The sequence below is a fragment of the Hyperolius riggenbachi genome, unplaced genomic scaffold (assembly GCF_040937935.1).
Source record: "Hyperolius riggenbachi isolate aHypRig1 unplaced genomic scaffold, aHypRig1.pri scaffold_243, whole genome shotgun sequence".
Classification (NCBI taxonomy): domain Eukaryota; kingdom Metazoa; phylum Chordata; class Amphibia; order Anura; family Hyperoliidae; genus Hyperolius; species Hyperolius riggenbachi.
The window spans coordinates 71850-99005 of NW_027152454.1; the positions used below are offsets into that span (position 1 = coordinate 71850).

Genomic DNA, 27156 nt, shown 5'->3' on the forward strand with positions numbered 1-27156 from the left:
CAAATGTAAAAAATCATGATAGCAGATTAGCAAATAGGTTACAGCTTCATGAGTCATTTGAAATGACATGATTCATGAATGTCTGTTGATACTGATACTGATAAGGAGAAGAAATACGGCATGAAGAAGGCCTTCTTCATGAAATTACAATTACCTTATTTGGAAAGATTAATTGGGATTTGTATTCTACAGGTTTGGTACTCTACATAAAAATTGTTTGCAGTTAGACATATACTGGCAGTAGGGCTGTTTTTAGGCATAGACAAACCAGGCAGATGCCTGGAGTGACACGTGCAGGAGGGAACTCCACAGAGCTATTGTTAGCTATCCCTAGGCCAAAAGAGAGCAGACTCCAAATAATACGTCAGCTGGAATTTTTCATTAACTCAAGTATAAATCTACACAGCAAAGTTAATGGCTGCACTTGGGGCCGAGGAGGGGTTAATGATTGCCCTGCATAAAGTATTGCAGCCATTAACCCCTCCTGTCCCTTAAAGGAATACTTAAGTCAAACTGAAAAAATGACTTTTACTCACCTGGGGCATCCCTCAGCCCCCTGAAGCTGGATGGTGCCCTCGCAGCCCCGCTCCGACCGTCCTGTCCCCGCCGGCGGCTACTTCCGGGATCGGCGACAGCCGCCGACAGGCTGGGAACGCGGCTGATTTTCCGGAAGTAGCCGCCGGCTGGGACAGGACGGTTGGAGCGGGGCTGCGAGGGCACCATCCAGCTTCGGGGGGCTGAGGGATGCCCCAGGTGAGTAAAAGTCATTTTTTCAGTTTGACTTAAGTATTCCTTTAAGTGCAGCCAATACCTTATCCAGGCCCCCAAGTGCTGCAATTATTCACTCCCTTTTATGCAGCCCAGTATCCCGCCCCTTTCCTTGTTAATTGTTGGGGCCAGGACTATCAGACCTGTGTTTTCTTGGCATTTCCTTTCCTCAAAGTGTCACTTATCACAGGGTAAATTGCTGCAAATGAGAATGTCACTATGAGTACACACATTACTCAGTGTGCCAGTGTTTCCGTGACTCGTGTATAAGTCGACCCCTATACTTTTATGAAGTGAATCGGACCTAAACTTCTAGACTTATACTCGAGTATATACAGTAGTTTCTTGCAGTTTCCAACATCACCTTTTACAAGTCTGTGTTGTTACTCTGTAGAAGAGGTTTCATGCTAGGTACTCACGATGCAATTTTCTGACAGATTTACAGTCAGATCGATTATTTCTAACATGCCCGGTGTGATTTCTGAATTTCCGATTTTTCAAATGATTTTCTGTTCATGTCTATGAAAAATCTTTGAAAAAATGACCGGTAATCAATACATTATTACATTAAATACATTATTTTACATTGTAAATTAACTCATTAACTCCCACACTCCCCAATTTTTATTTTTTTGTAATAAAAAGAAAGAAAAACTACAATAAAAAAAAACATAAATAGTTACCTTAGGGACTGAACTAGGGTATAACACTGTCACTTTATAAACTATGGGCTTGTAATTAGGGATGGACGCAAAACTGAAAAAAATGCACCTTTATTTCCAAATAAAATATTGGCGCCAAACATTGTGATAGTTTAAATGGTGTAATAACCAGGACAAATGGGCAAATACATTTCATGGATTTTAATTACAGTAGCATGCATTATTTAAAAACTATAATGGCCGAAAACTGAAATATAATGATTTTTTTCCCACATTTTTTCCAATTTTCCCATTAAAACACATTTAGAATAAAATAATTCTTGGCATAATGTCCCACCTAAAGAAAGCCTAATTGGTGGCGAAAAAAACAAGATATAGTTCATTTCATTGCAATAAGTAATGATAAAGTTATAGACAAAGGAATGGAAGGAGCGCTGAAAGGTGAAAATTGCTCTGGTGTTCAAGGGGTAAAACCCCTCAGTGGTGAAGTGGTTAACATTATAGTCTTTGTGTGGGGAATGTTGTTGTCACCATAATGTGAATGACATATGCTGCAACATCGGCCATATGCATGGCAGTAAATGTATCATTAAAATGGCTGTGGCTGGATAAAATTTCGACCGAGTCTGACACTTTAATTCCCTTCACCAGTATGCGGCGTCACATAATAACACTGGCATGTGTGCAAGGGGGACGTTGCTACAGTTCGCAAGCTGTTGTTGGGCCTGACTCCTCAGCCTGATCCGGGGTCGTCTCTTTGCTTTAGAATTGAAGGTAGACACCCTCTGGATCCCCACCACTGCAGCCATTTATGGATCACCAATGTGATCCTGAAATTGAATTGGAAAGGATTAAAGTATAGAGAAGACTTTCGCATGTAAGGTTGGCCTGTATTTCTTCTCCCAACCAATTTCTGCCTGGTTTGATCGCATTGGTTGAATTTGCCAGTTGATTATTGCACCAACATGTCCAGTTGATTCACTTTCTATCTATTGATTTTGAGCAGTTTATCAATCGAAAGTCTGATAAAACATGTTGGAAAACCTCTGTGCAGGGGGAAGTGGAGGTGGGTGATGGCCTTTTACTGTGTGATTTAGGGATTTATTGGCATATTGGGGTGTAATCAACTCGTGGTTGGCTTAGTTTACACTTGAGCCGAAAAAAATGGACACTTTTTGTTTGTTTTACGGATCACAAAATGGAATTGTTTATGTATTCTCCACTATTAATAAGATCCATACACACACATCAATCTGCAGTGGATCCATTGCAATCTGTTGCGGTCCAAAGAAGGCCAAGTCCCTACCTGTATGGTAATTGTGGATGAGTGAATGCAGTTTCCATTGAAGTCCTTTTGGGAAATGCATTTGCTCCACTCTCCAAATAGACCACCAGTGTGAATACTGCGCAGTCCTCTCTGGTTGGTGGTTGGAGATCCAGCTCTTTTGGGGAACAAGCCTTATATTTATGGTTCAGTGTTCCCTATACATAAATACATACATTGTGGAGTGTTTAAGCTCCTAAGAATACACTCGGAGTGATTAAAAAAAATAAATAAATAAATGTGAGGAAACGCGTTAAAGCCGCCGCAAGTGCTCAGAGTGAGGCGGCTGTTTCCGCGTCCAACATGGCGGCACAACGCGAAGAAACCACCGCATGCCGCATGGGCAGAGCAGTGGAGTCCGCGTTGGATGCGGCGGATTGCGCGCATAACAATACTACTGACATTGTGGTTGGAAGCCGCCGCTTGCTTGGAGAGCAGTGCGGCGGCCCCCGCGCCCGAATTAGCGGATACATTGCAAAACATGTCTGGTGTGGCTGGCACTGCTAGTCCACACAGGTTCAGAAGGACGCGTGCGCGCGCTGAGAGACAGAGCTTATATGACAGCCAGAGAAGAGTCAGCTGACCAAGCTGGTCAGCTGACATTTTCACCACCTTCCATTGGTCCAGCACTTAGGGGTGGCGCTGGAGAGCGCTATAGTATATATACTGGGTGCTGGTCATTTCTCTGGTGTCTGGCGTTGCGATCACTATGTGGTAGCACTCAGACCTTGTCTGTTTCTGTGTTCTAGCATAGTCCATTCTAGCATAGCATTCCAAAGGTGTTGACGATCAAGGAGCTCACACCTTAGCATTAGGAATATTGAACTGTATTATTTGTTATGACCTTTTGCCTGCCTGACTATTCCTCTGAACTCTGATTCTGTACCTTGCTATTTCTGAAATCCTGTTGCCAAACTCTGCTCGTTCCCGGACTCTGTATCTGCCTCCTGATTCTGTACCTTGCTATTCTGATACTCCGTTGCCAAACCCTGCCTGTTCATTGGATTCCATATCTGTCTCCTGAATCTGTACCTTATCTGTCTGTGTGTTAACGACCTGGCTTGCCCGACCTCGAGAACTGGCCTTACTGTTAGAGGCAGTTCCCAGACCTGTTAGTGACACCCTCTCACTGGTGTCACTCACGCTCTGTCCTTCCTACTCTCACCCTAGCCCCTCCTCCGGGAGAGTCTAGGCCAACAGAAGGAACTTACTTCCGTGCAGTACTCCTTACTGTTTCTGTACCTTCTCCTGAGGTGCAGTACTGAAAGTATTACTGTTGCACCAACACTCGCATATCTCAGGTGTCCAGAGGTTAGTAGATATATCTGATTATCGGTGATACTGCAGATCATCAGTAATCGGGTATATCAGACCCTCTCTGTTACACCGATCGTTACAGAACGCCAGACCAAAATGCAAATGGACGCACACACTGACCGTCTGGGCGCACTTGCCACTTCGGTGGAAAACATCAACCACGTGCTGGGTAGTCACCAGATTATGATTGACGCCTTGTCTGGTTCTTTACAAACCCTCCAGACAGCAGTGGATGAGATGCGATCCCCTTCTAGCTCTGACATACGTTTGCCTGTACCTGAGAAATTTTCTGGTCACAGATCTGACTTCCGAAATTTTAGAAGTAGAGTGTTATCTTACTTTGAGTTGAGACCCCGATCTTCTGGAACTATGGCCCAAAGGGTCACATTTATTAAGACTTTATTATCAGGCGATTCTCAGACGTGGGCGTACAGTTTGCCCACCGGAGACTTAGCCCTCACCTCAGTGGATGAACTTTTTAAAGCTATGGCAGTAATTTACAACGACCCAGACCTTGCTGCGACTTCTGAGCGGAAGCTCAAGCTTTTGCGTCAAGGCAAGGGTCCGGTCGAGGATTACGCAGCCGAATTTAGGAGGTGGTCAGTTTCAGCCAGGTGGGACACCTATGCCCTCTTAGATTGTTTCTTATCAGGGTTGTCAGATGAGGTCTCAGATCTCATGTTCAGTCTGCCTGAACCAAAAACAGTCGATGAGGCCATTTCATCGGCCATTCGAGTCGACCGCAGGCTGCGCTATCAGAAACAGACCCGGGGTAGTACTAGTAGTCATGTAAGAATGGTGTCCCACGCTGTGCCTCCAGTAACTCCACCTCCTCCCGTCTCGTCTCCACCCGAACCATTGCAAATTGGTCGGTCGAAACTATCCCAAGTGGAGCGAAGACGTAGGATGTCTGAGCAGCTGTGTCTTTACTGCGCAGAGGGGGGTCATAGAGTACGTAATTGCCCTAACAAGTCGGGAAACGCTACCGCCTAGGAGTTGTAGGGGGTAACACCCTAGGCGCACGACTTTTACCCCTAGAAGATAAACAATTACTTCTTCCTTGTACGGTTACATGGGAAGATAAAACTGAGGTTTCTGAGGCTTTTGTTGATTCCGGTTCTGCAGCTAATTTTATGGATTTCTAATTTGCAAAGAAATTGGGTATTCCGCTCACCCCGGTAAAACCATCCATTCAGGTTACGGCAGTAGATGATTCCCCCTGCAAAGTAATCATCCGCTGTTTCAGACACCAGAGGTGGAAGTCACTATAGGGGTGCTACATAAGGAGAAACTGCAGTTTTTTGTGTTACACATGACCACCTCCACAGTCATCCTTGGCATGCCATGGTTGCACCTTCACTCCCCACAGATCAATTGGGCTACTGGTCAGCTAACTAGCTGGTCAACTCATTGTTTTCAGCAGTGTTTAGGGAGGGTGACACTGGGCCAGACCAAGATTCATTTGGAGGGTGTACCAGTACAATATTCCGAGTATTCCGATGTGTTCTGTCCCAAGGCTGCTGATAAGTTACCTCCACATCGCCCGTTTGATTGCCCCATCGATCTCCGATCTGGTTGTATGCCCCCTAGGGGTCATCTCTACAATTTGTCTGGGCCAGAGAAAGTGGCCATGCAGGAGTACATTCGTGAAAATTTAGCCAAGGGGTTCATTCGCCCTTTCCGGTCGCCCGCTGGCGCAGGGTTCTTTTTTGTTAAGAAAAAAGACGGAGGCCTGCGGCTATGTATTGATTACCGGGGCCTGAATAAAATCACAGTGAAGAATCGCTACCCATTGCCCCTGATAGATGACTTGTTTACACAGGTTACCGACGCTAAGATCTTTTTTTTAAAAATTGGATTTACAGGGTGCATACAACCTGGTGCGGATTAGAAAGGGCGATGAATGGAAGACGGCCTTTAACACGCCCGACGGGCATTACGAGTACCTAGTGATGCCCTTCGGGCTGTGTAACGCCCCGGCCGTCTTCCAAGAACTAATTAATGAGGTATTCAGGGAGGTGTTGGGCAAATTCGTGTTAGTATACCTAGATGATATACTTATTTTCTCAAACAACCTCTCTGAGCACAGGACACACGTCAACTTTGTATTGGACAAACTAAGGCAGAACATGCTTTACGCTAAATTGGAGAAGTGCATCTTCGAGGTAACATCTGTCACCTTTTTAGGGTACATAATTTCCACCTCGGGCCTGTCTATGGATCCTGCCAAGGTCTCTGCTGTGTTGGAATGGCCTCAACCAGTGGGGTTAAAATCTCTTCAGAGATTTTTAGGCTTTGCCAATTACTATAGAAGGTTCATAAAGGGGTACTCTACTGTCATTGCACCCCTCACCAGTCTCACTAAGAAAGGGGCAGATACTACCCACTGGTCTCCAGAAGCTCTGCATGCATTCTCCACTTTGAAAGATTTGTTTTGCTCTGCACCCATCCTAAGACACGTTGACACCTCCTATCCCTTTATTGTTGAGGTGGACGCCTCGGAGGTCGGAGTAGGGGCTGTGCTGTCCCAGCGGTCAGGGTTGCAGGGTAGATTGCACCCATGTGCCTATTTTTCTCGTAGGTTCTCTCCGGCAGAGAGAAACTACGATATAGGCAACAGGGAGCTCCTGGCCATCAAATTGGCCTTTGAAGAATGGCGTCATTGGTTGGAAGGAGCAGAACATACGATTACAGTTTACACTGATCACAAAAATTTGGAATACATCGAGGGAGCTAAGAGATTAAGCCCCCGTCAGGCTCGATGGTCATTGTTCTTCTCGAGGTTCAGATTTATAAATACGTACACTCCGGGTAGCAAAAACATTAAGGCAGATGCCCTGTCCAGATGCTTTGAGCCGGAGACAGCACAGCCCTCCGCCCCAGAGACCATTGTCCCACAGAAGCTGGTACTAGCAACAACTGAGACTTGGAAAGATTGGACAGAGTCTTTAGGTCCCTTTCAGCAGGACGTCCCAGAGGGGAAGCCCAAGGGGGTTATGTTTATACCACCGCCTTTCCGTCTTCAGATTTTACAGATGTTCCGCTCACACAAAAATGCGGGACACCCTGGGGCCTCCAGAGCACAGGATCTGGTTGCCAGGTGCGCGTGGTGGCCTTCTCTGGCAACAGATTGCAAGGAATATGTTAGAGAGCGTGCGGTGTGTGCAAAAAGTAAGCCCTCCCGGCTGGCACCTGTGGGAACGTTGCAGCCCTTGCCCACCCCGAGTGAGCCGTGGACCCACGTGTCCATGGATTTTGTTGGTGAACTTCCCAGGTCTGAGGGCATGTCGGTCATTTGGGTGGTAGTCGACCGCTTTAGTAAAATGGCCCATTTTGTGCCCTTGAAAGGACTCCCCTCGGCCCAGGAGTTGGCCGATTTGTTCATCAGCCACGTTTTCCGATTGCATGGCATTCCGGAAAACATAGTGTTGGATCGGAGAGTCCAATTTGTTTCAAGATTTTGGAGGGCATTTTGTCACCAAATGGGCATGGAACTGTCATTTTCGTCGGGCTACCACCCACAGACCAATGGGCAGACTGAAAGAGTCAATCAATCATTGGAACAGTTTTTGAGGTGTTACGTTGCAGAGGCGCAAAATGATTGGGTCAAGTTTTTGCCCTTCGCAGAATTTGCGCACAATAATTTGAAAAGTTCTTCCTCGGGATTTTGTCCATTTCAGATAGTGACCGGGAAGTTGCCTAAATTCTCCCCATTGCCCGTCGCCTCCACTCCGTTTCCAGCTCTGGAGGCCTGGCAAAGGTCATTTAAAGAAATGTGGTGGATCGTGAAAAATAATTTGGAGAAGGCGTTTCAAAGTCAAAAAGGTCAAGCTGACAAAAGACGTTCCTTAGAGTGGAGGTTTTAACCAGGAGACTTAGTCTGGGTGTCCACATGTCACTTGACCTTGAAACAGCCCTCAGCCAAGTTGGGGCCCAGGTTTGTGGGTCCGTTTCCAGTAACTAGAAAGATCAACAATGTTACTTATGCCATTGATCTTTCTGCCAGTATGCGCGGCGTAAGATCCTTTCATGTGTCCCTGCTTAAACCAGCAGTCCATGTGGGTCCCACTCCTCCTCTTCCTGTGATGATAGATGACCAACCTGAGTACGAAGTAGTGAAGATTTTAGACTCACGCATAGTTCAGAATTCAGCACAATATCTGGTTCATTGGAAAGCAGGACCGAGCCTGGGCGGGTGCTGCGGGTGCAAGGCACCCAGGCGCCTGCCTCTGAGAGGCGCCGCCCGGCGTCGCTCTCCCTCTGTGGCCGCCGCTCTCTCCCTCCCTCCCTCTAGCAGCAGGTGCACCGGCGCCGCGTCAGACCTCTATCAGGCGGCGACCAGTAGTGCGGGCGCTAGGACCTAGCACGCCGCACTGATATGCGGAAGTGACATCACTTCCGCATATAGAGTGGGTGCGTCCGGCGCCCTCTTACTGGTCGGGTCGCCCGCTGATCGAGGTCTGACGCTGCTGCAAGGTGAGGTGGAAGCGGCGGCGGCGGCTAGGGGGGGGGGGGTGGTTGGGGGACTCTCACTCACTCACTCACTCACTCACTAACTAACTAAAGGGGGTCGCTGTCACTCACTACATCTACTGGGCACATATACCCCCTGGCTACATCTACTGGGCACATATACCCCCTGGATACATCTACTGGGCACATATACCCCCTGGCTACATCTACTGGGCACATATACCCCCTGGATACATCTACTGGGCACATATACCCCCTGGCTACATCTACTGGGCACATATACCCCCTGGCTACATCTACTGGGCACATATACCCCCTGGCTACATCTACTGGGCACATATACCCCCTGGCTATCTCTACTGGGCACATATACCCCTGGCTACCTCTACTGGGCACATATACCCCCTGACTACCTCTACTGGGAACATATACCCCCTGGCCCCTGGCTACCTCTACTGGGCACATATACCCCCTGGCTACCTCTACTGGGCACATATACCCCCTGGCTACCTCTACTGGGCACACATACCCCCTGGTTACCTCTACTGGGCTCATATACCGACCGGCTACCTCTACTGGACACATATACCCCCTGGCTACATCTACTGGGCACATATACCCCCTGGCTACATCTACTGGGCACATATACCCCCTGGCTACCTCTACTGGGCACATATACCCCCTGGCTACCTCTACTGGGCACATATACCCCCTGGCTACCTCTACTGGGCACATATACCCCCTGGCTACCTCTACTGGGCACATATACCCCCTGGCTAACTCTACTGGGCACATATACCCCCTGGCTACCTCTACTGGGCACATATACCCCCTGGCTACATCTACTGGGCACATATACCCCCATGGCTACATCTACTGGGCACATATACCCCCTGGCTACATCTACTGGGCACATATACCCCCTGGCTACCTCTACTGGGCACATATACCCCTTGGCTACATCTACGGGGCACATATACCCCCATGGCTACATCTACTGGGCACATATACCCCCTGGCTACATCTACTGGGCACATATACCCCCTGGCTACCTCTACTGGGCACATATACCCCTTGGCTACATCTACAGGGCACATATACCCCCTGGCTACATCTACGGGGCACATATACCCCCTGGCTACATCTACGGGGCACATATACCCCCTGGCTACATCTACGGGGCACATATACCCCCTGGCTACATCTACTGGGCACATATACCCCCTGGCTACATCTACTGGGCACATATACCCCCTGGCTACCTCTACTGGGCACATATACCCCCTGGCTACATCTACTGGGCACATATATCCCTGGCTACATCTACTGGGCACATATATCCCTGGCTGCATATACTGGGGACACTGGCTGTTTGTCATTATGTGCATTTGCTGGTGAAAAGCTGTCTCTTATTATGTGCATTTACTGGTGAAAAGCTGTGTCTTATTATGTGCATTTGCTGGTGAAAAGCGGCCTCTTATTATGTGCATTTACTGGTGAAAAGCGGTCTCTTATGTGCATTTACTGGTGAAAAGCTGTCTCTTATTATGTGCATTTACTGGTGAAAAGTTGTCTCTTATTATGTGCATTTACTGGTGAAAAGCTGTCTCTTATTATGTGCATTTACTGGGGAAAAGCTGTCTCTCATTATGTGCATTTACTGATAAAAGATTGTCATTATGTGCATTTACTGATGAAAGATTGTCTGTCATTACGTGCATTTACTGGTGAAACGCTGTCTCTTATGTGCATTTAGTGGGGAAATGTTGTCAGTAAAAATCTTTTGTCAGTAAATTTTTAGGTATTTGTCAGTAAAAAGTAACGTGAAAGGTTGGCAACACTGGCAGGCTGCGCGGCGCAACGGGAAAGATACAGGCAGCCAACCTCACGCTTGGGCTTGGCGGGGGGAGGAGCCGACGACAGCGAGCAAGAGTAGGGTGGCCGCAGGCAGCCATAAATACGCAGTGTGTGACTGCGTTGCACTCGCAGAGCCTCTCAGCCTGAGTCAGTCCAGAGACTAGCAGACTTGCAGGCAGCCAAAGCCAGCCAGGAGCAAGCCAATGGAAGAGGGGTAGGAATGGAGTATCACATGCATGCGTAAAGAGGTGGAAGGTGTGGGTGTGATTAGGCAGGACATGGGTGTGGTTATGTGGTTGGGCGCGGTTAATTTAACCACTCCCATAGGCGCCAGAGAAAATCTTGCACCCAGGTGCCAGGGACCCCAGGCTCACCCCTGTTGGAAAGGGTATGGTATTGAGGAGAGATCATGGGTACCTGAAGGTCGCATACATGCTGACAAATTAAGAAGGGAGTTCCACGCGTTGCATCCTGAGAAGCCTGGTAGGAGTTGTCCGGAGTCCACTCCTCAGGGGGGAGGGGGGGGGGGTACTGTGAGGAAACGCGGAAAAGCCGCCGCAGGTGCTCAGAGTGAGGCGGCTGTCTCCGCGTCCAACATGGCAGCACAACGCGAAGAAACCGCCGCATGCCGCATGGGCAGAGCGGTGGAGTCCGCGTTGGATGCGGCGGATTGCGCGCATAACAATACTACTGACATTGTGGTTGGACGCGGGGAAGCCGCCGCTTGCTTGGAGAGCAGTGCGGCGGCCCCCGCGCCCGAATTAGCGGATACATTGCAAAACATGTCTGGTGTGGCTGGGACTGCTAGTCCACACAGGTTCAGAAGGACGCGCGCGCGCGCGCTGAGAGACAGAGCTTATATGACAGCCAGAGAAGAGTCAGCTGACCAAGCTGGTCAGCTGACATTTTCACCACCTTCCATTGGTCCAGCACTTAGGGGTGGCACTGGAGAGCGCTATAGTATATATACTGGGTGCTGGTCATTTCTCTGGTGTCTGGCGTTGCGATCACTACGTGGTAGCACTCAGACCTTGTCTGTTTCTGTGTTCTAGCATAGTTTCCAAAGGTGTTGACGATCAAGGAGCTCACACCTTAGCATTAGGAATATTGAACTGTATTATTTGTTATGACCTTTTGCCTGCCTGACTATTCCTCTGAACTCTGATTCTGTACCTTGCTATTTCTGAAATCCTGTTGCCAAACTCTGCTCGTTCCCGGACTCCGTATCTGCCTCCTGATTCTGTACCTTGCTATTCTGATACTCCGTTGCCAAACCCTGCCTGTTCATTGGATTCCGTATCTGTCTCCTGAATCTGTACCTTATCTGTCTGTGTGTTAACGACCTGGTTAGCCCGACCTCGAGAACTGGTCTTACTGTTAGAGGCAGTTCCCAGACCTGTTAGTGACACCCTCTCACTGGTGTCACTCACGCTCTGTCCTTCCTACTCTCAGCCTAGCCCCTCCTCCGGGAGAGTCTAGGCCAACGGAAGGAACTTACTTCCGTGCAGTACTCCTTACTGTTTCTGTACCTTCTCCTGAGGTGCAGTACTCAAAGTATTACTGTTGCACCAACACTCGCATATCTCAGGTGTCCAGAGGTTAGTAGATATATCTGATTATCGGTGATACTGCAGATCATCAATAATCGGGTATATTCTGTATTCTCGGTGATACTGCAGTTCACCGGTAATCAGACTCTCTCTGTTACACCGATCGTTACAATAAAAAAGTATGATTCCTACCTCAGTAGTGGGAAGCCTGTGGATAGTCCAGTGGTTTCCTAGAACCGCCGGCAACTCACGTGTCAAGTGTAAAGTCCCTCTATACCCATTTGACTTTTGCCAGTTCATTAGGTTTCTTCCGCCTGAGCTCCCAGGTTTTGACAAGTGCATTTGGACTGGGCATGACCGACAGACCAAAGCACTTGTGCATGGAGGAATAAATGTGCTGATCTAACTTGAGCTTCCCAAGTCCAGATGCATTTGTTCAGAGCAACCCAGCTCTGGATCAGTGGGCTCTACAAAGATCCGGGAAGCATCTGACCTATCCAAAGGCTTTCAACTAATGAGTGGGGATGATCAATGAGATCAGGGATGTGGAGTTGGTACAAAAAATATCCAACATCGACTCCTCAGTTTATGAAACCGCTGACTCCAACTCCAGATACCCCAAAATTGCTCCAACTCCACAACTCCGACTGCACAGCCCTTGCAGGGCTATGGAGTGAGTACAAAAATCATCCAACTCCGACTACTCAGTTGATGAAACCACCAACTCCAGGTACCCAAAAATTGCTCAGACTCCTCAACTCCGACTCATGTAAATTATATTCAGCTTGACATTAAACCAATCATAACAACTTCCTGTCATTTATTTATTGGTCCAAGTTCAAGCTACATATAATTTATATGAAATTTGAATGTTAGAAGAAATTATTTGCATCTTATTGATCATCCCTAACTGAGGTACGTATTTACCTTTTTAAAAAAAAAAAAAAAATTACATCAGTTGTACTTTAAAGGAGTACTGTAACCCAAAGAAAAAATTTGTTCAACTTACCTGGGGTTTCTACCAGTTCCCCGCAGATGTCCTGCACCAACGCTGACACTCTACAATACTCCGGGTCCCCGCCGCGGCTCGCTTCCGTTTTTTGCGACTTTAATGTCGCAAGCAACTGCACTGTGCCTGCGCAGGGAGATCCCGGCGACGTCAGCGAGGATGCATGTAGCCAGGGCCATGCAGGCACAGTTGTTTGCGTCATTAAAGTCGCAAAAACTGGAAGCGAGCCGTGACTGGGACCAGAGGATCGTAGAGTAACAGCGTGGGCACAGCACGTCTGCTGGGGGGCAGTAGAAGCCCCAGGAACATGAACTTTTTTTAAGGTTACAGTACTCCTTTAAATTCATGAAAATCAGCTTTTTCCTGTGCCATGCAGCTTTTGATACTCCAGAATGTACAGCTTGCCTATTCTACAGCTCAGTCTGATGAACCCTGCTCTAGTGCCTTTTTCTAGTATCTGAATAAAAGATGTGTTCTTAGAGTGCTCAGTGCCGCTGTTTGTTTGAAGGGCATGGTACAGAGTGACTATAGTGTTCCAGTAGATGCTGCTTTTTGTATGGTATTAAACTTTTCTACAGCTGGAGTACGCAAATGTTTCTATCTTTCTGAGGTCGTTTTCTTTATTCTCTGCTGGTTTGTTTACTTATCTTCTCTGGAGGAACTTGACACAGCCCGAGGCTGCTATAGAAGTATGATCCTGTTATGAAGGCAATTATTTATTGTGCAGCGCAAGTTACCGTATATACCTCGTGTATAAGTCGACTCCAATATTTAACCCTCTTCAGCTGGATTTTTTTTCTCCATCTTTGATTTTTATTACGGTAAACATTTGCAGAGAGAATACAATAGCAAAAAGCCATATACATTTTTATCTAATGTGGATGTGAGTAGTAGAGGAACAGGTACAAAAGTCAATGTCCTATTGAGCATATTTACATATATCGAGGTGGGCAGTAGATGGTACTGTATGGCTGCAAAATGAAGTTAGAATACAATAATCTACATAAACATAAAACAAACATAAAGTAAAGGTAAAGTGTCCATATTGACAAATAGCGTTAGATTCAAGACATTGGTCATAGTCCTGTGGGTGGCTTAGGCAAAGTGTGTGCCACATGATTTGAGAAATTTAATACATCATTTCTGTATATCATTTATGAGTTTTTTAATGGTACCAGCAAAATGAATTATTTTTGATTGGGAAGTGTATAGTGAAACAAAAGACGCCTCACCTGGGGCACTAAAATGACCCAAAACAACCCTGGCAGGCAGCATGTTACTGGGCTTCTCAGTGCCAGCGATCTGCAATTTGTTTCATGTTGGCAAACACAGCTGCTAGGTCACTGTGTGCCGGTCTTATCATTTACTTCTATGTGGAACATAATTATACAGTAGTTTCCTTTAACTGCAATGGGAATGTATTGTTTAATGTATGCACATATTTGGGTTGCATGCATGTTTCTGGAGGACAGCCTATGTATAGACATAGAACTTCATGTATTGATAACTATTCAGCAACTGGTTCCTCCTATCAATCACTGTTATTGAATGCTAACAGGGTCAAGATTAAAATACAGGAAGTCCCCTACTTACCAGGGGTGTTGTTAGGATCCTAAGAGATGCGGGGCACTTTTGGGCACTCCAGCTGAAAAATGGTGGGTCACACACACCAGAATATGGGTGTGGTCAGGGGTGGAGCCAAATTTACATGAAAGTAACAGTGGTCTAAGTAGGCCTGCCCAGCAAACTGTTGGATGAATCCCCCCTCTCCATTAATTCAAATAAATAAATGCAGCATATCACATAAATAGGCAGTGCCACTTACACATAATTAGAGAGAGTTACTTGGCTTCTGTGCTGGCTGGTCTGGCTTTCTGCTGGGCAGGCTGGCCTGCTACCAGGTTATCTGGCAGTCCTCCATAGCATTCCCTGACCTTCTAGTGGACCCCTCCCATGCTCCCATGGGCCTCCCAGCATGCCGCATTAGAATACCCACAGCTCCCTGCATGCCCCCATAAAGAAACCACAGCACCCAGCATGGCACCACATCACCCAGCATGCCCCCATATAGGCACCACAGCACTCAGCATGCCCCATAGAGGCACCACAGCACCCAGCATACTCCCCATTGATGCATCACAGCTCCCAGCATGCCAAACAGAGGCTCCACAGCACTGACTCTGCCTGGGGGACATCCAGGGCACCCCAGAATATATCCGTGGCACGTGCCACTGATCTTTGGGGCTAGCAACGCCCCTGCTACTTACAAACGATTCGAGTTATAATTTTCATACAGACAAACAAAATTGTTTCTATGTACCAAATATACATTACAGTTTTTTTATTACTTATTTTTGTTGTTATGTTACAGTATCCTATAAACTGTTGAAAGTAGTTTAAAACAAACTAAAAGTAGGTTACAAACTACCAAAAAACATAGTTTATGCTGTACAGAAGAATCTCGTTATTGTAAACTCAGCTACAGAGCAAACCTCTGACTATAGTAAATTCCTGCTGGGCAGGAAGTACATCACTGGGATTCCCGCCAGTCTGTGCATGGGCACCGCAACACACTACACTCCGGCGTTCACACTTACTGCGTCGCCCATAGACTTCCATTACATGCGTTACGCAAGGTGCTTGCGGTAATGCACTGCAGACCCGATCAGATACTTCTGGCACATAGCAATGAACCGCAATAGGTGTAAAAGGCTCCATAGAGACCCTTGCACAATTTTAACCTGCCGTGTCTTCTTGTGAATCACCCTCGAGGCTCCATGTCCGCCGACTTTCGGCATCTAACGCTCCAAGCTGAAAAATGACGTGTATTCCTAGAGCACAGAAAACAAATGGCGTTGGAGGACACACAGCCCCTGGGGTGATTTATGCATTTATGTACTAGAAGAAGACACGGCAGGTGATTATACAGTATGTTAGGAGGAAAGGACCAAGGAATACACTGGAGGTCCACTTTATACAATGCAAATGTCCTTGTTGTCCTGCTGATCCTCTAACTCTGATACTTTTAGTCATGTGATTCAAACACTATTGATGCCAAATAGATCAGCAGGGCAGCTAGGCAACTGGTATTGTTTAAAGGATACATATATGGCTTCCCGCTGATCGCCGCCTCTCCCCACCCCTCTCAGTTAAAGAAGACTGAGAGGGTCGAGAAGAGGCGGCGGTCAGTGGGGATTGATGCGAGTAGAGGCAGAGCTACAGCAGAAAGCTCTGCCTCTCACAAGAATCGCTCCCCGCATTTTGTCCCAAGGATTTGTGGGGTTTAATAACATCGTTCTGCCATGGGAATGCAGCGTTTAAGCACTGCTGATATTGCTAATGATAAATATCTAATAAAAAGATGATTTTTAGAAGGCTTCAGACTCTCTTTAACCACCCTGGCGTTCTGATTAAATCGCCAGGGTGGCTGCGGGAGGGTTTTTTTTAAATAAAAAAAAAACTATTTCATGCAGCCAACTGAAAGTTGGCTGCATGAAAGCCCACTAGAGGGCGCTCCGGAGGCGATCTTCCGATCGCCTCCGGCGCCCAGAATAAACAAGGAAGGCCGCAATGAGCGGCCTTCCTTGTTTTGCTTATATCGTCGCCATAGCGACGAGCGGAGTGACGTCATTGACGTCAGCCGACGTCCTGACGTCAGCCGCCTCCGATCCAGCCCTTAGCGCTGGCCGGAACTTTTTGTTCCGGCTACGCTGGGCTCAGGCGGCTGGGGGGACCCTCTTTCGCCGCTGCTCGCGGCGAATCGCCGCAGAGCGGCGGCGATCAGGCAGCACACGCGGCTGGCAAAGTGCCGGCTGCGTGTGCTGCTTTTTATTTCATTAAAATCGGCCCAGCAGGGCCTGAGCGGCAGCCGCTGGCGGTGTTGGACGAGCTGAGCTCGTCCAGACCGCTCAGCTGGTTAAGTAATCCCCAATAAAAAAAAAACTGGTCTAGCAATATGGATGGTTAATTTCTATGCACCATTTTACTTCAATCTGATTTCAGCAGAAAAAAGAAATCAACCCGAATTCAGCCACTAGTAGCTTTGCACCATTTGATTTATCAAAACCAGTGTGGGAAACGTTGGAACCTCTTGTGGTGAAAATGGTTCAGACGTCAAGATCAAGCATTCAGATTGGTGGCTTTAAGCAACTGCATCACTTCTACACCTGTGTATCACAAAGATCTGCTCTAATGCTTTCATTGTTTTTGTTAATTATGCTCCTTTGCAACACAGAGCTATGCAGCTGCACATTTTCTGTCATGCTTCGTCTTCTTGGGACGTTTCTGCCTGCTGATGATCAATAAGAGAATTGGTTCTCACAATCCATTAAGTAGTCTATAATCTTTTTCTTTGTCAAAACTGATCAAGAAAGGTCTTAGGCTAGGTTAGGTTCACAGTGGCCATTGCATTGCATTCCCTGTAACAGCTGGAACGCAACGGATCGGGAAAGCGGTACCGCACCTTATCCACGCGTTGTGTCACATACAGTGAAGTACTGCGAAGCATGCAGCCAATGAAAAGTATGCTTTCATGTCACTGATGCGCATTTTGTGGTATTACACTGCATGCAGTGCGTTATGATGCCACATGTCATTATACTGCAATGCATCCACACTTTACACAGTTCCCATTCATTGATCTAAGCCCCGGTTAGAAAGACAGACGGCTTCTACGAGAAGCCACAATCTTTCTAAATAAATAAAAACTTTCACGTCCTCCCTTCACTTCCTGTAAGCGTGACCGCTCGCTTGCAGGAAGAAAAAAAAATGACTGAGGCCATCTTGTGGCCAAATAGTAAAACTACATCTACATACATTTTTTAATACACACAATAAATTACATTTAGAAAAAAAATTACAATAAAAAATAAACACATAAATAGTTACCTAAGGGTCTAAACCTTTTTAATATGCATGTCAAGAGGGTATATTGCTATTATTTTTTTAAATTATGAGCTTGTAAATAGTGATGGACGCAAAACTGAAAAATGCACCTTTACTTCCAAATAAAATATTAGTGCCATACATTGTGATAGGGACATAGTTTAAATGGTGTAATAACCGGGACAAATGGGCAAATAAAATATATGGATTTTAATCATGTTAGCATGTAATGTTTTAAAGCTATAATGGCCAAAAACTGAGAAATAATGATTTTTTTTCCATTTTTTCGTAATATTCCCATTAAATTGCGTTTAGAAAAAAATAATTCTTAGCAAAATTTATCACCCAAAGAAAGCCTATTTGAGGCCTAATTGTTGTTGGAGAAAACAAGATATAGATCAATTCATTGGGATAAGTAGTGATAAAGTTATTGGCGAATGAATGGGAGGTGAAAATTTCTCAGATGCATAAGGTAAAAAATGACTGAAGGCTAAAGAGGTGAATTACTGGCGCTGCATAAATACTCATGTCTCTCTCTCTCCCCCCCCCCCCCCCAATCCGCGCAAATAGGTGGGCAGCAGACGCATGGAGATCTCCATTGGGCTGCAAAAGACTCAGCAACAGAAAGAATTCTCATTGGTTCATGGTGGACCAATGAAAATTCTCCTTGTTGCAGGGGAGAATTGGTCTATTGTGTGCAATGGAGAATTCCATGCCCCTACCAGCCTCTGGACTGTGTACCGGGGACCAAACAGTGGTGATCGGTGGTTGGACATGTGAGTAGCGATCACGATGAAAGCGGAGGGCTGAATAGGTTTACACAGAGAGGGCTGTACTGATTATGCAAGCAGATGGAAAAAGGATGGAATCCCTTACCATGCCCATTTTGCATCCGCTCAAGTGTGAACTGACCCACAGTACTTTGACAGTACTTTTTCACCTACTTTTTGGTAATTCTTCAATTGCAAAGTCCTGAATAGTTTTTTTAAACAGAAGATCAAAAACTATCTTCTAGGAGAAAACTTAGCAGAAAAAATGAATTGAATAAGGGCCAACATATCTTAACCTTAATGTTGCAGAGATACACACTAATTATTTTTTATATGATGAACTTATTTCTGGTATTTCTGATAGAACATGTTCCTCACAATTTAACATGTACTTTTTAAAAACTATTTCAGATTTCTGATTTGCATCTCAATGATCCAGAATGTCGAGGAAGAGAAATAGACGATTCTTATGTTTTCAGCATCCAGACCAATTTCACAGACTGTGGAACAATAATGGTAATACTACATACTGTTAAGTGGAAATGGGTAACTAGTATCCCAATAAAATAATGTATTGTCTATATGATTGATTTAATTCTATTGATGGACAGTTGAAATCAGTGCTCCCATGGTGCTTGCAGGCAGCTTCAAGCATGAACAATGCTATGGCTCTTGACCGATTAATGCACATCCAAGCAGGTAAGTATTACATACAATGGTTCTCAACATTGCAGTAACTGTGACATGCACAAATGTGAAATTCCATAATTACCTTATGATCTGGGTGTTTACAGTCCTCTAGAGCAGAGTTAGTGTGTGATTGGCTGTCTACTGAGCTGACTTTCCTCTGTAACACAGTCCAACCTGCAATCCTGTATTGATCTGAGACACAACTATGTGTATGACTTTGAGTCCTATGGGAGAAAAGCGCTTTACAAATGTTATTGTGTTGTATTGTATTGTACTGAGCTGAAGTGGACACATGAAAGCCTCACAGTATATGCACGTTGTTACAGCAGGAACTTGGGATACATACAATATGTACAGAAAATCTCTTCTTCATTGGGAGAGAGTCACAGTCAGAAACACAAAGGTAGCATTCCACAGTTTCCCCAACTTCAGATTCTTTTGCAGTACAGGGTGACTTTTGATTTGTTTCCTGTATTCAGGACAAGTGTAAGTTCTAGAGGTCCTTTGTCTATCCCAAGCTAATAGCTCAGCTCTCTGCTTAGACTGGACAATGCCATAGTTATGTGAACATTTGTTTCCAAGTTTATTTTTTGGCACGCACTAAAGCTCCATACGCATGCTCGACTGCTGTCATGAGGAATGACGGTCAGACAAGAATCATTCACAAAAAGTTTTCCATCAGCAGTAAAAGACATTGATTATTATCTGTAGACCAATCCATCCTGGCAGATAATCGGTGTTAGTTGTTCGTATTTAACAATAACAAATGATCACTACATTCAAACTACTCACATGTGGCTATTTACACATTTCCGGTTCCTCAGTTTAGCGCTTCCTCTAATGATTTGATAGGTAGACCATGGTTGAATTCAAACATTCCAATGTACTCCAGCGTCGTTCATCCCAAACCGCTCGGGCCTGGGGATCACTCATTTTATAACGTCACTGGTCGAGCGAGTGTACATAGCTTAAATAGACTCAGAGATGAGTCTCACTACAGTTTTTTTACTCACCCGGGGCTTGTTCCAGCCCCATAAGGATGTCTGTGTCCCTCGCCGTCCTCCTACGATGTCCCATTCAGCCATGGTGAGCCCCGGTAAGTGGCTCAGTGACGTCAATGCTGGCGGACCTTCTGCCCAAGCGCAGAAGGCCCCGGCTGAAGCCGCTTACCGGGGGGTTGACTGCGGGAGAACGGTGGCGCTGAGGAGGACGCAGAGGGACACATGCATGCTTATGGGGCTGGAGGAAGCCCCGGGTAAGTAAAAAGCTGCACTGAGACTCATCTCTGAGTCTCTTTATGTATAAACCTTATCTAATGTCTGAAGGCACCAATCATTTCCACTGTGGTCCAGCCAGCATTTGCTTTTGAAACAAGTGTGAGATAAACAGACTGACTGTATGATATCATAAATAAACAAAAGTTCTTGCGTATTATCCCGTCTGGAAAGTTTGGCAGCTTTTTGTTAAAGTTCTGTTTGATCCCCTAGCCAGATCTAACCATTTTTGGAAAGCTGAAAGTCGGGGCCGGGTGTCCCCTGCACTTTGCTGCAGAGAGCACAGTGAAATTGAGTCTCCTGCCCATGCCAGTAAAGGCCCGTACTCACGGGCTGCAAATATTGCCTGTCGCCAGCACACGTGAGCGTGTGGGCGACAGGCCGGCGACAGCTTCTCGCCAGGTCCCTCCGCGTACACACGCGGAAGAGGGACCAGCGGCGAGGCGGAAGCTGTCGCCGACGTTCCTCCTCCCCCCGCCGGAAGCTCCATTTGATACAATGGAGGTTGCTGTCGCTAGTCCGCGTACTCACGCGGACTAGCGACAGTTGCGGGGGAGGTGCGGCGGCGACTGTCGCCATGCGATTGAAACTTTCAATCGCATGGCGACATGAGCGGCGGGCGACAGTTCGGGGTGCGCGCGTGTGCGACGGCCCATACTCACGGGCGACCTGTCGCCGCAACACGCGCGCGCCGCGTGTTGAGGCGACAAAAGTCCCTCGTGAGTATGGGCCATAAGAAAGAGAGGAGAGGAGGGTGCATAGCTTCTCCTGCTCCTTCATCTGTAATGAGAGACCCAGGTAACTTGTCATAAGTTTTGAAGACACAGATTTATACTGCAAAGAAAGAATAAGACCTACCGGGTGTGCTGCTTATCATCATGTCGGGTTCGTCCCGTACTTCTGTAATTGCACTTTCTGTAGCCAAGTTCAGGGGACACCCTTCTTCAAAACCCCATAACTTGGGAACTGAGCATCATACTAACTCGGGACCCGGTGCAACAGAAAACTGGGACTTTCAGCTTTCCAAATGGTCAGATCTCCCTTGGCAAGCAAACAGAACTTTAACAAAAAGCTGCCAAACTTTCCATACAGGATAATACGTAAATACCGAAACTAACTACAAATGTTGACACTCACTTGTATTACACATCAACCAAACTTGACCCCAACCCTCCCCCATCCACTGTTAGATAAGTGATTAAACCATTTGGGTCAGCCATCCTTGTAAATTAGCCCTTAGTTTAATTGAAAGAGGAACTTTATCGAAAAGGGGAAACAAATAAATCAATACATTGCAAAGTGAGAAGGTCATTTTTTTTTATTGATATACGTATGCACAGAGGGCTTTGCAGTTGGAAACAGCTGTTATTTGCCACAGTGCAATAAGGCTAAGTTCCAGACATGACTGTGGGAGGAGTTCACCACAATATCAGCAATACAAACCCTCTGTGATGATCTTTTCGAGAAAAGGTAAAGATTTCTCATGGAAAAGGGGTATCAGCTACTGGCTGAAATGAAGTTCAATCCTTGGTTACAGTCCCTTTTTAAATCTAAAGAATTTTAAAGAGTACTAAAAAAATACAGCAAGTTACATTATTACCTTCTTAGAATACAATAATGAGAGCTATGGAAGGAATAACAAGGACTTCAAAAACAGAAGAGACAACCAAGACCCAATGATATGTCTGAACAGTGGAAATGCAGAATAGGAATGATGAAAGGATACACAAACCCTGGTTGTTACACAGACAGCCACTATGCTGGAAATGGGTAAATATGGCCCTCTCCTTACTCAGCTATAAGAAATCTTCTAGGATCTTGCAGTCTACAGATAAAAAAACGGTGATTATGTTAATATTGAAAAAAAAAACCTACAAAGTATATAGTGAGCATGGACGGATAAGGAATTGCCCTTAAAGGAATTAGAGGTTCAAATAAAGTTTCAGATGGAATGTCAAAGACCACTTTCCTCCCATTATAGGGGTACATACCACAGACAGAGACAGAAAAAAAATCAATTTATTAATTGCACTTTAGATAATGTGTTTTAAAGGCAGATTTCCTGTTTCCTTGGGCCTTTTTGTGCCAATAGTGGGGCAAAAATGTAACAGGATCACCTTTTGTATGTTTTAGCAATACCTCATTTTAATCCAGCTATAAATCCAGTCTCTTACATGCAGTGGCGTAGCTAAGCAGCTGTGGGCCCGGTGCAAGCTTTACATTGGGCCCCCCAGGACTCTATGCATAACAATTGATACAGCGCACCAAAACCTGTCAAGGACAACCACAGTGTCAGAGGTGCAAGAAGGGGATGGGGAACAGTTTATTAATGATTACTTCTATTCAAAGTATCTATAGAAGTGATTATTACCAGCACAGGACCAATAAAGAGCAAATACAGCCGTTGAGAGAGGGCCATATGGGGCCCCTCTGGCCCAAGGACCCCGATGCGGTCGCTACCTCTGCAACCCCTATTGCTACGCCCCTGCTTACATGCATTGTGTATTTTACCATTTTTATTGTCTTTTTTTTTCAGACATCAGATGACTCCCACATTGTGTTTATTAACACTATACACAGCAATACCTCTGATGTGGTTACAAGGTCCTATATCAATATTACTTTTGCCTGTCGATACCCAGTTAACTACATGGTACAGCAGCCAAATGGTGAAAGCAGGATCAGTGTGGATATAAGGTCAGTGTATGCTTTATTATTGTAGGGAATAACACTTCAGACTTCCTGAGCGCTGGCTGTAATTTGTTCAAATGTATCAGTCCTTGCCCCCATGATGATGCAGAGTCAAGTAACAGAATAAGCCCATCCCACTGAGCCTGCTAATTACTCCTTTGGCTGGGCTGCTTTTATTATGTTGTTAAGTGGTCCTTTAAATGTGCGAAAATGACAGATTTTTGTATTAATACTAGCTGAATAGAAAAATACTCTGAATGCTATTTTATAGAATACATAAAAGGAATAAATTGCAGCATTTTATGTTTGTCTTCAAGGACGGCTTCAAACAAGACATACATAAAGCTTTTATTTATAATGCAGATAAGTGAAAAGCTGTAAATTAGCCAAAATAGAAGAAAGGTGTCTGGCACTACTACAATTGGCTTGTGATTTTATTCAGCAAGCTAACATCTGCTTACATGCATGTACACTGTGAAGTCTCATACAGGGTTCTTCTGAGGGGGATCGGTACTGTTGTGGCAGTGGGGTGAGGTGTTTGATTAATGGCTGTTTCAAGTGCTTTCTCCACAGTCTCTGCAGAAGTGCCTTACGGTGCGAAATGACCGTCAGGTACCATCACCTGGCCACACTGCCACAACAGCACCGATCCCCCTCAAAAGAACCCAGCCCAGCCAAAAGAGTACATGTCAGCTTACTGAATAAAATCACAAGCCACTGTTGGTAGTGCTGGACCACTTTCTTCTATTTTGGACCGCCTTTGTCTCACTCACATTCGGCCCAGAGCACACCATCAGCAACACGTTACCCGGTAACCACCCACACATCTCCACCAACTTGTGGTGCTGCTTCCAAAATCTCTCCCTTCTACTTTTAAATTAGACATTTACCTACAGTAGCTGCCCCAGTGCTGGTTTAGGGTGGGAGTAATCCAAAATGTGTACATAGCATTAAGGAGGGTTGCATTAATCTTGCAAAAGAGGTTTGAAGAGGCGCCCAAGAAGGATAAAACTAAGTTAAGAACATTAATGCACTTACATTGAACTATTTGCATTGCCATTCATTCTAACAAGTTAGTTAATGTTTTATTTTGCAGAACCATAACGCTATCTACAGAAGATGGGAATTTTTCTGTGTCCATGATGCTGTACAAAGATGAAGCTTTTCAGGACATGTGGACCACAGTGCCATTTCTTAAGCTTGATGACAACATATTCGTAAGAGTTTATATGGTATGATCATATGTGCTATATATCTACATGCTATAGATGTAGCTACTATACATGATGATGCTTTTTTGCAGCAAGTCTCTTTATTAATAGAGGAAGAAAGTAGAAAACCGCTCACTCCACGAGGGGCAGTGCGGGACCAGGACAGCCAATCCAAAAGGTACACTTGAGAACGAAGGGTTGTCCGCACAATGCTCCTAAAATCCAATACTTTATTCATGGACGTATCCAACAAAGATCAACACACATCACCAGCTGACATGTTTCGGACCTACTGGTCCTTATTCATAGCTAGAGTACCAATAGCACAGAAAGCCTAATATATACCCTCCACCGGTGGGGTGGGCGGTCCCTGAAAACCAAGCCCAGGAACACACCCCTAGCCCCACACACAGGAGGGGATATTAACAACATAGAATAGCCTAGTAAATATCCACAATCATTCTTTGGCTAAATATTTGAGTTACACAGGAGGCCCAAGTGTGCAAAGTACAAAGTTCCAATCTACCCTAAAATAACAATATACAATTATTAAGAAAGAATAAAAACTAGGAAGTATAAATTGTACAGGTAAAAGTAAGTGGGGGTGGGAGCCGTTATCTGGGGGATGTTGCGTGGTACGGGAGGTACATTGACGACCTTCTCCTGGTATGGGGGGGAAGACCTGAGGACATCCCCTTATTTATGAGTGAGTTGAACATCAACACCTTCAGTTTACAGTTCACCTTTAGTTGGGGAGTGGGCTCTATTGACTATTTGGATGTAACTCTGGTCGGTGACTCCAATGAGGGGAGGGTACACTCAAGGACCTACAGAAAGCTGTGCAGTGGGAACACTACCCTTCGAGCCACTAGCTGCCATCCGAAACACACCATACGGGGGGTTCCCGTAGGAGAATTTACCAGGGCCCGCCGTAATTACTCGAAAAAGGCTTGGCTCAGGGAGGCGTTCGAAAAAGTAGGAGGAAGGTTAAAGGAGAGAGGGTACCCCGACTGGATGATCAACAGGGCAAAAATCAGGGCCAACTCTAAAAACAGGGACCTTTTGCTTAAAAAGACAGGGGACACAGACGCTAATTCAAAGGCCTGTAAACCAACCTTTGTAACAACCTACAGTGTTGAATTTGATAAGATTGTGTCTATCCTCAAGAAATATCTCTGGAGGGGGATGAGGATTTGCGCAGTGTCCTACAACAGGGGGTATATTTTGCTAGTAGGCGGGCTCCTACCCTGGCCCAATCTCTGTCTCCTAGTCTGTATGAGTCCCGAACCAGGTCATCTACTTGGCTGGATCTGTTGGGCTCATACAGATGTGGAGTGAGGACATGTCACTATTGCAGGGGTCATACTCGAACTCGGGTGGCTACGTCGGCCTAGAACGGACGCAGTTTTCCCATTAAGCAGTTTGTCAACTGCGGGACGTCGAATGTGGTGTATCTCATTACCTGTGGGGCTTGTGCCCTACAGTATGTGGGATGCACCACGAGACCGCTACGCGGTAGGATAGGGGAACATTACTGCGGTCCGGGCTGGCTTAGCACCAATATTTCCAACGTGGCGAAACATTTTCGCCAGGTGCATCAAGGGGACATGTCCTCCTTTTCTTTTCATGGTCTGGAGAGGGTTTCACCTGCCCAGAGAGGAGGCGACATGACAAAACGGCTTATGAGCCGTGAGGCATTGTGGATTTTCAGACTGGGAACAAGACTCCCCAATGGTCTGAATTCCCACTGGGATTTGGCGTTGCTGACATAGTGTTTTTGGCTCCTCTATACACGCTGCTCCCAGGTGGTTTTACCTGTACAATTTATACTTCCTAGTTTTTATTCTTTCTTAATAATTGTATATTGTTATTTTAGGGTAGAGTGGAACTTTGTACTTTGAACACTTGGGCCTCCTGTGTAACTCAAATATTTAGCCAAAGAATGATTGTGGATATTTACTAGGCTATTCTATGTTGTTAATATCCCCTCCTGTGTGTGGGGCTAGGGGTGTGTTCCTGGGCTTGGTTTTCAGGGACCGCCCACCCCACAGGGGGAGGGTATATATTAGGCTTTCTGTGCTATTGGTACTCTAGCTATGAATAAGGACAAGTAGGTCCGAAACATGTCAGCTGGTGATGTGTGTTGATCTTTGTTGGATACGTCCATGAATAAAGTATTTGATTTTAGGAGCATTGTGCGGACAACCCTTCGTTCTCTTTATTAATATAGGATTTTTTCAGTAATGCACAATAAAGTGAAGCCTATAATAAATTTTACAAACCTTAAAATTACACTGGAAAGACACAACTTAAAAAAAAAAACATAACGGTCTATAAAGTAATCCATGATTAAGCCTATAAGGATATGTAGATCTGTGGGTTCTGGTAGTATAGTTTACTATCAGAGAGCGATCTGCGGGTCCCCTTGTATCACAGGTGCTGCTACCTGTATACAGTGAAACAGTGCTGGATATGGAGACAGAAAGGAGAAAAAGTGCACACTGTGATACTGGTAGGTGAGGGCTCTAAGCCCTATAAGAAAGGTCTCACCTTGTTGTCGAGACTGTAGAAACCTACGGTATATAGGTTTGCCAGCTGTCACGCTTGCAGGGCCGGGCCGAGGCATAGGCTGGAGAGGCTCCAGCCTCAGGGCGCAGTGTAGGAGGGGGCGCACAA

General features: G+C 45.7%; 1 protein-coding gene across 1 annotated transcript in view; it reads left to right on the forward strand.

Moving 5' to 3' along the window:
- LOC137543850 (pancreatic secretory granule membrane major glycoprotein GP2-like) overlaps window positions 1-27156 on the forward strand; it is a gene marked incomplete at its 3' end in the record, with an annotated part of 96967 nt that overhangs the window by 16803 nt on the left and 53008 nt on the right. The window contains exons 3-5 of the mRNA XM_068264921.1: window positions 19026-19130; window positions 23115-23275; window positions 24366-24501. Of these exons, the coding sequence (XP_068121022.1) occupies window positions 19026-19130; window positions 23115-23275; window positions 24366-24501 (402 nt within the window). The remainder of the gene's footprint in view (window positions 1-19025; window positions 19131-23114; window positions 23276-24365; window positions 24502-27156) is intronic.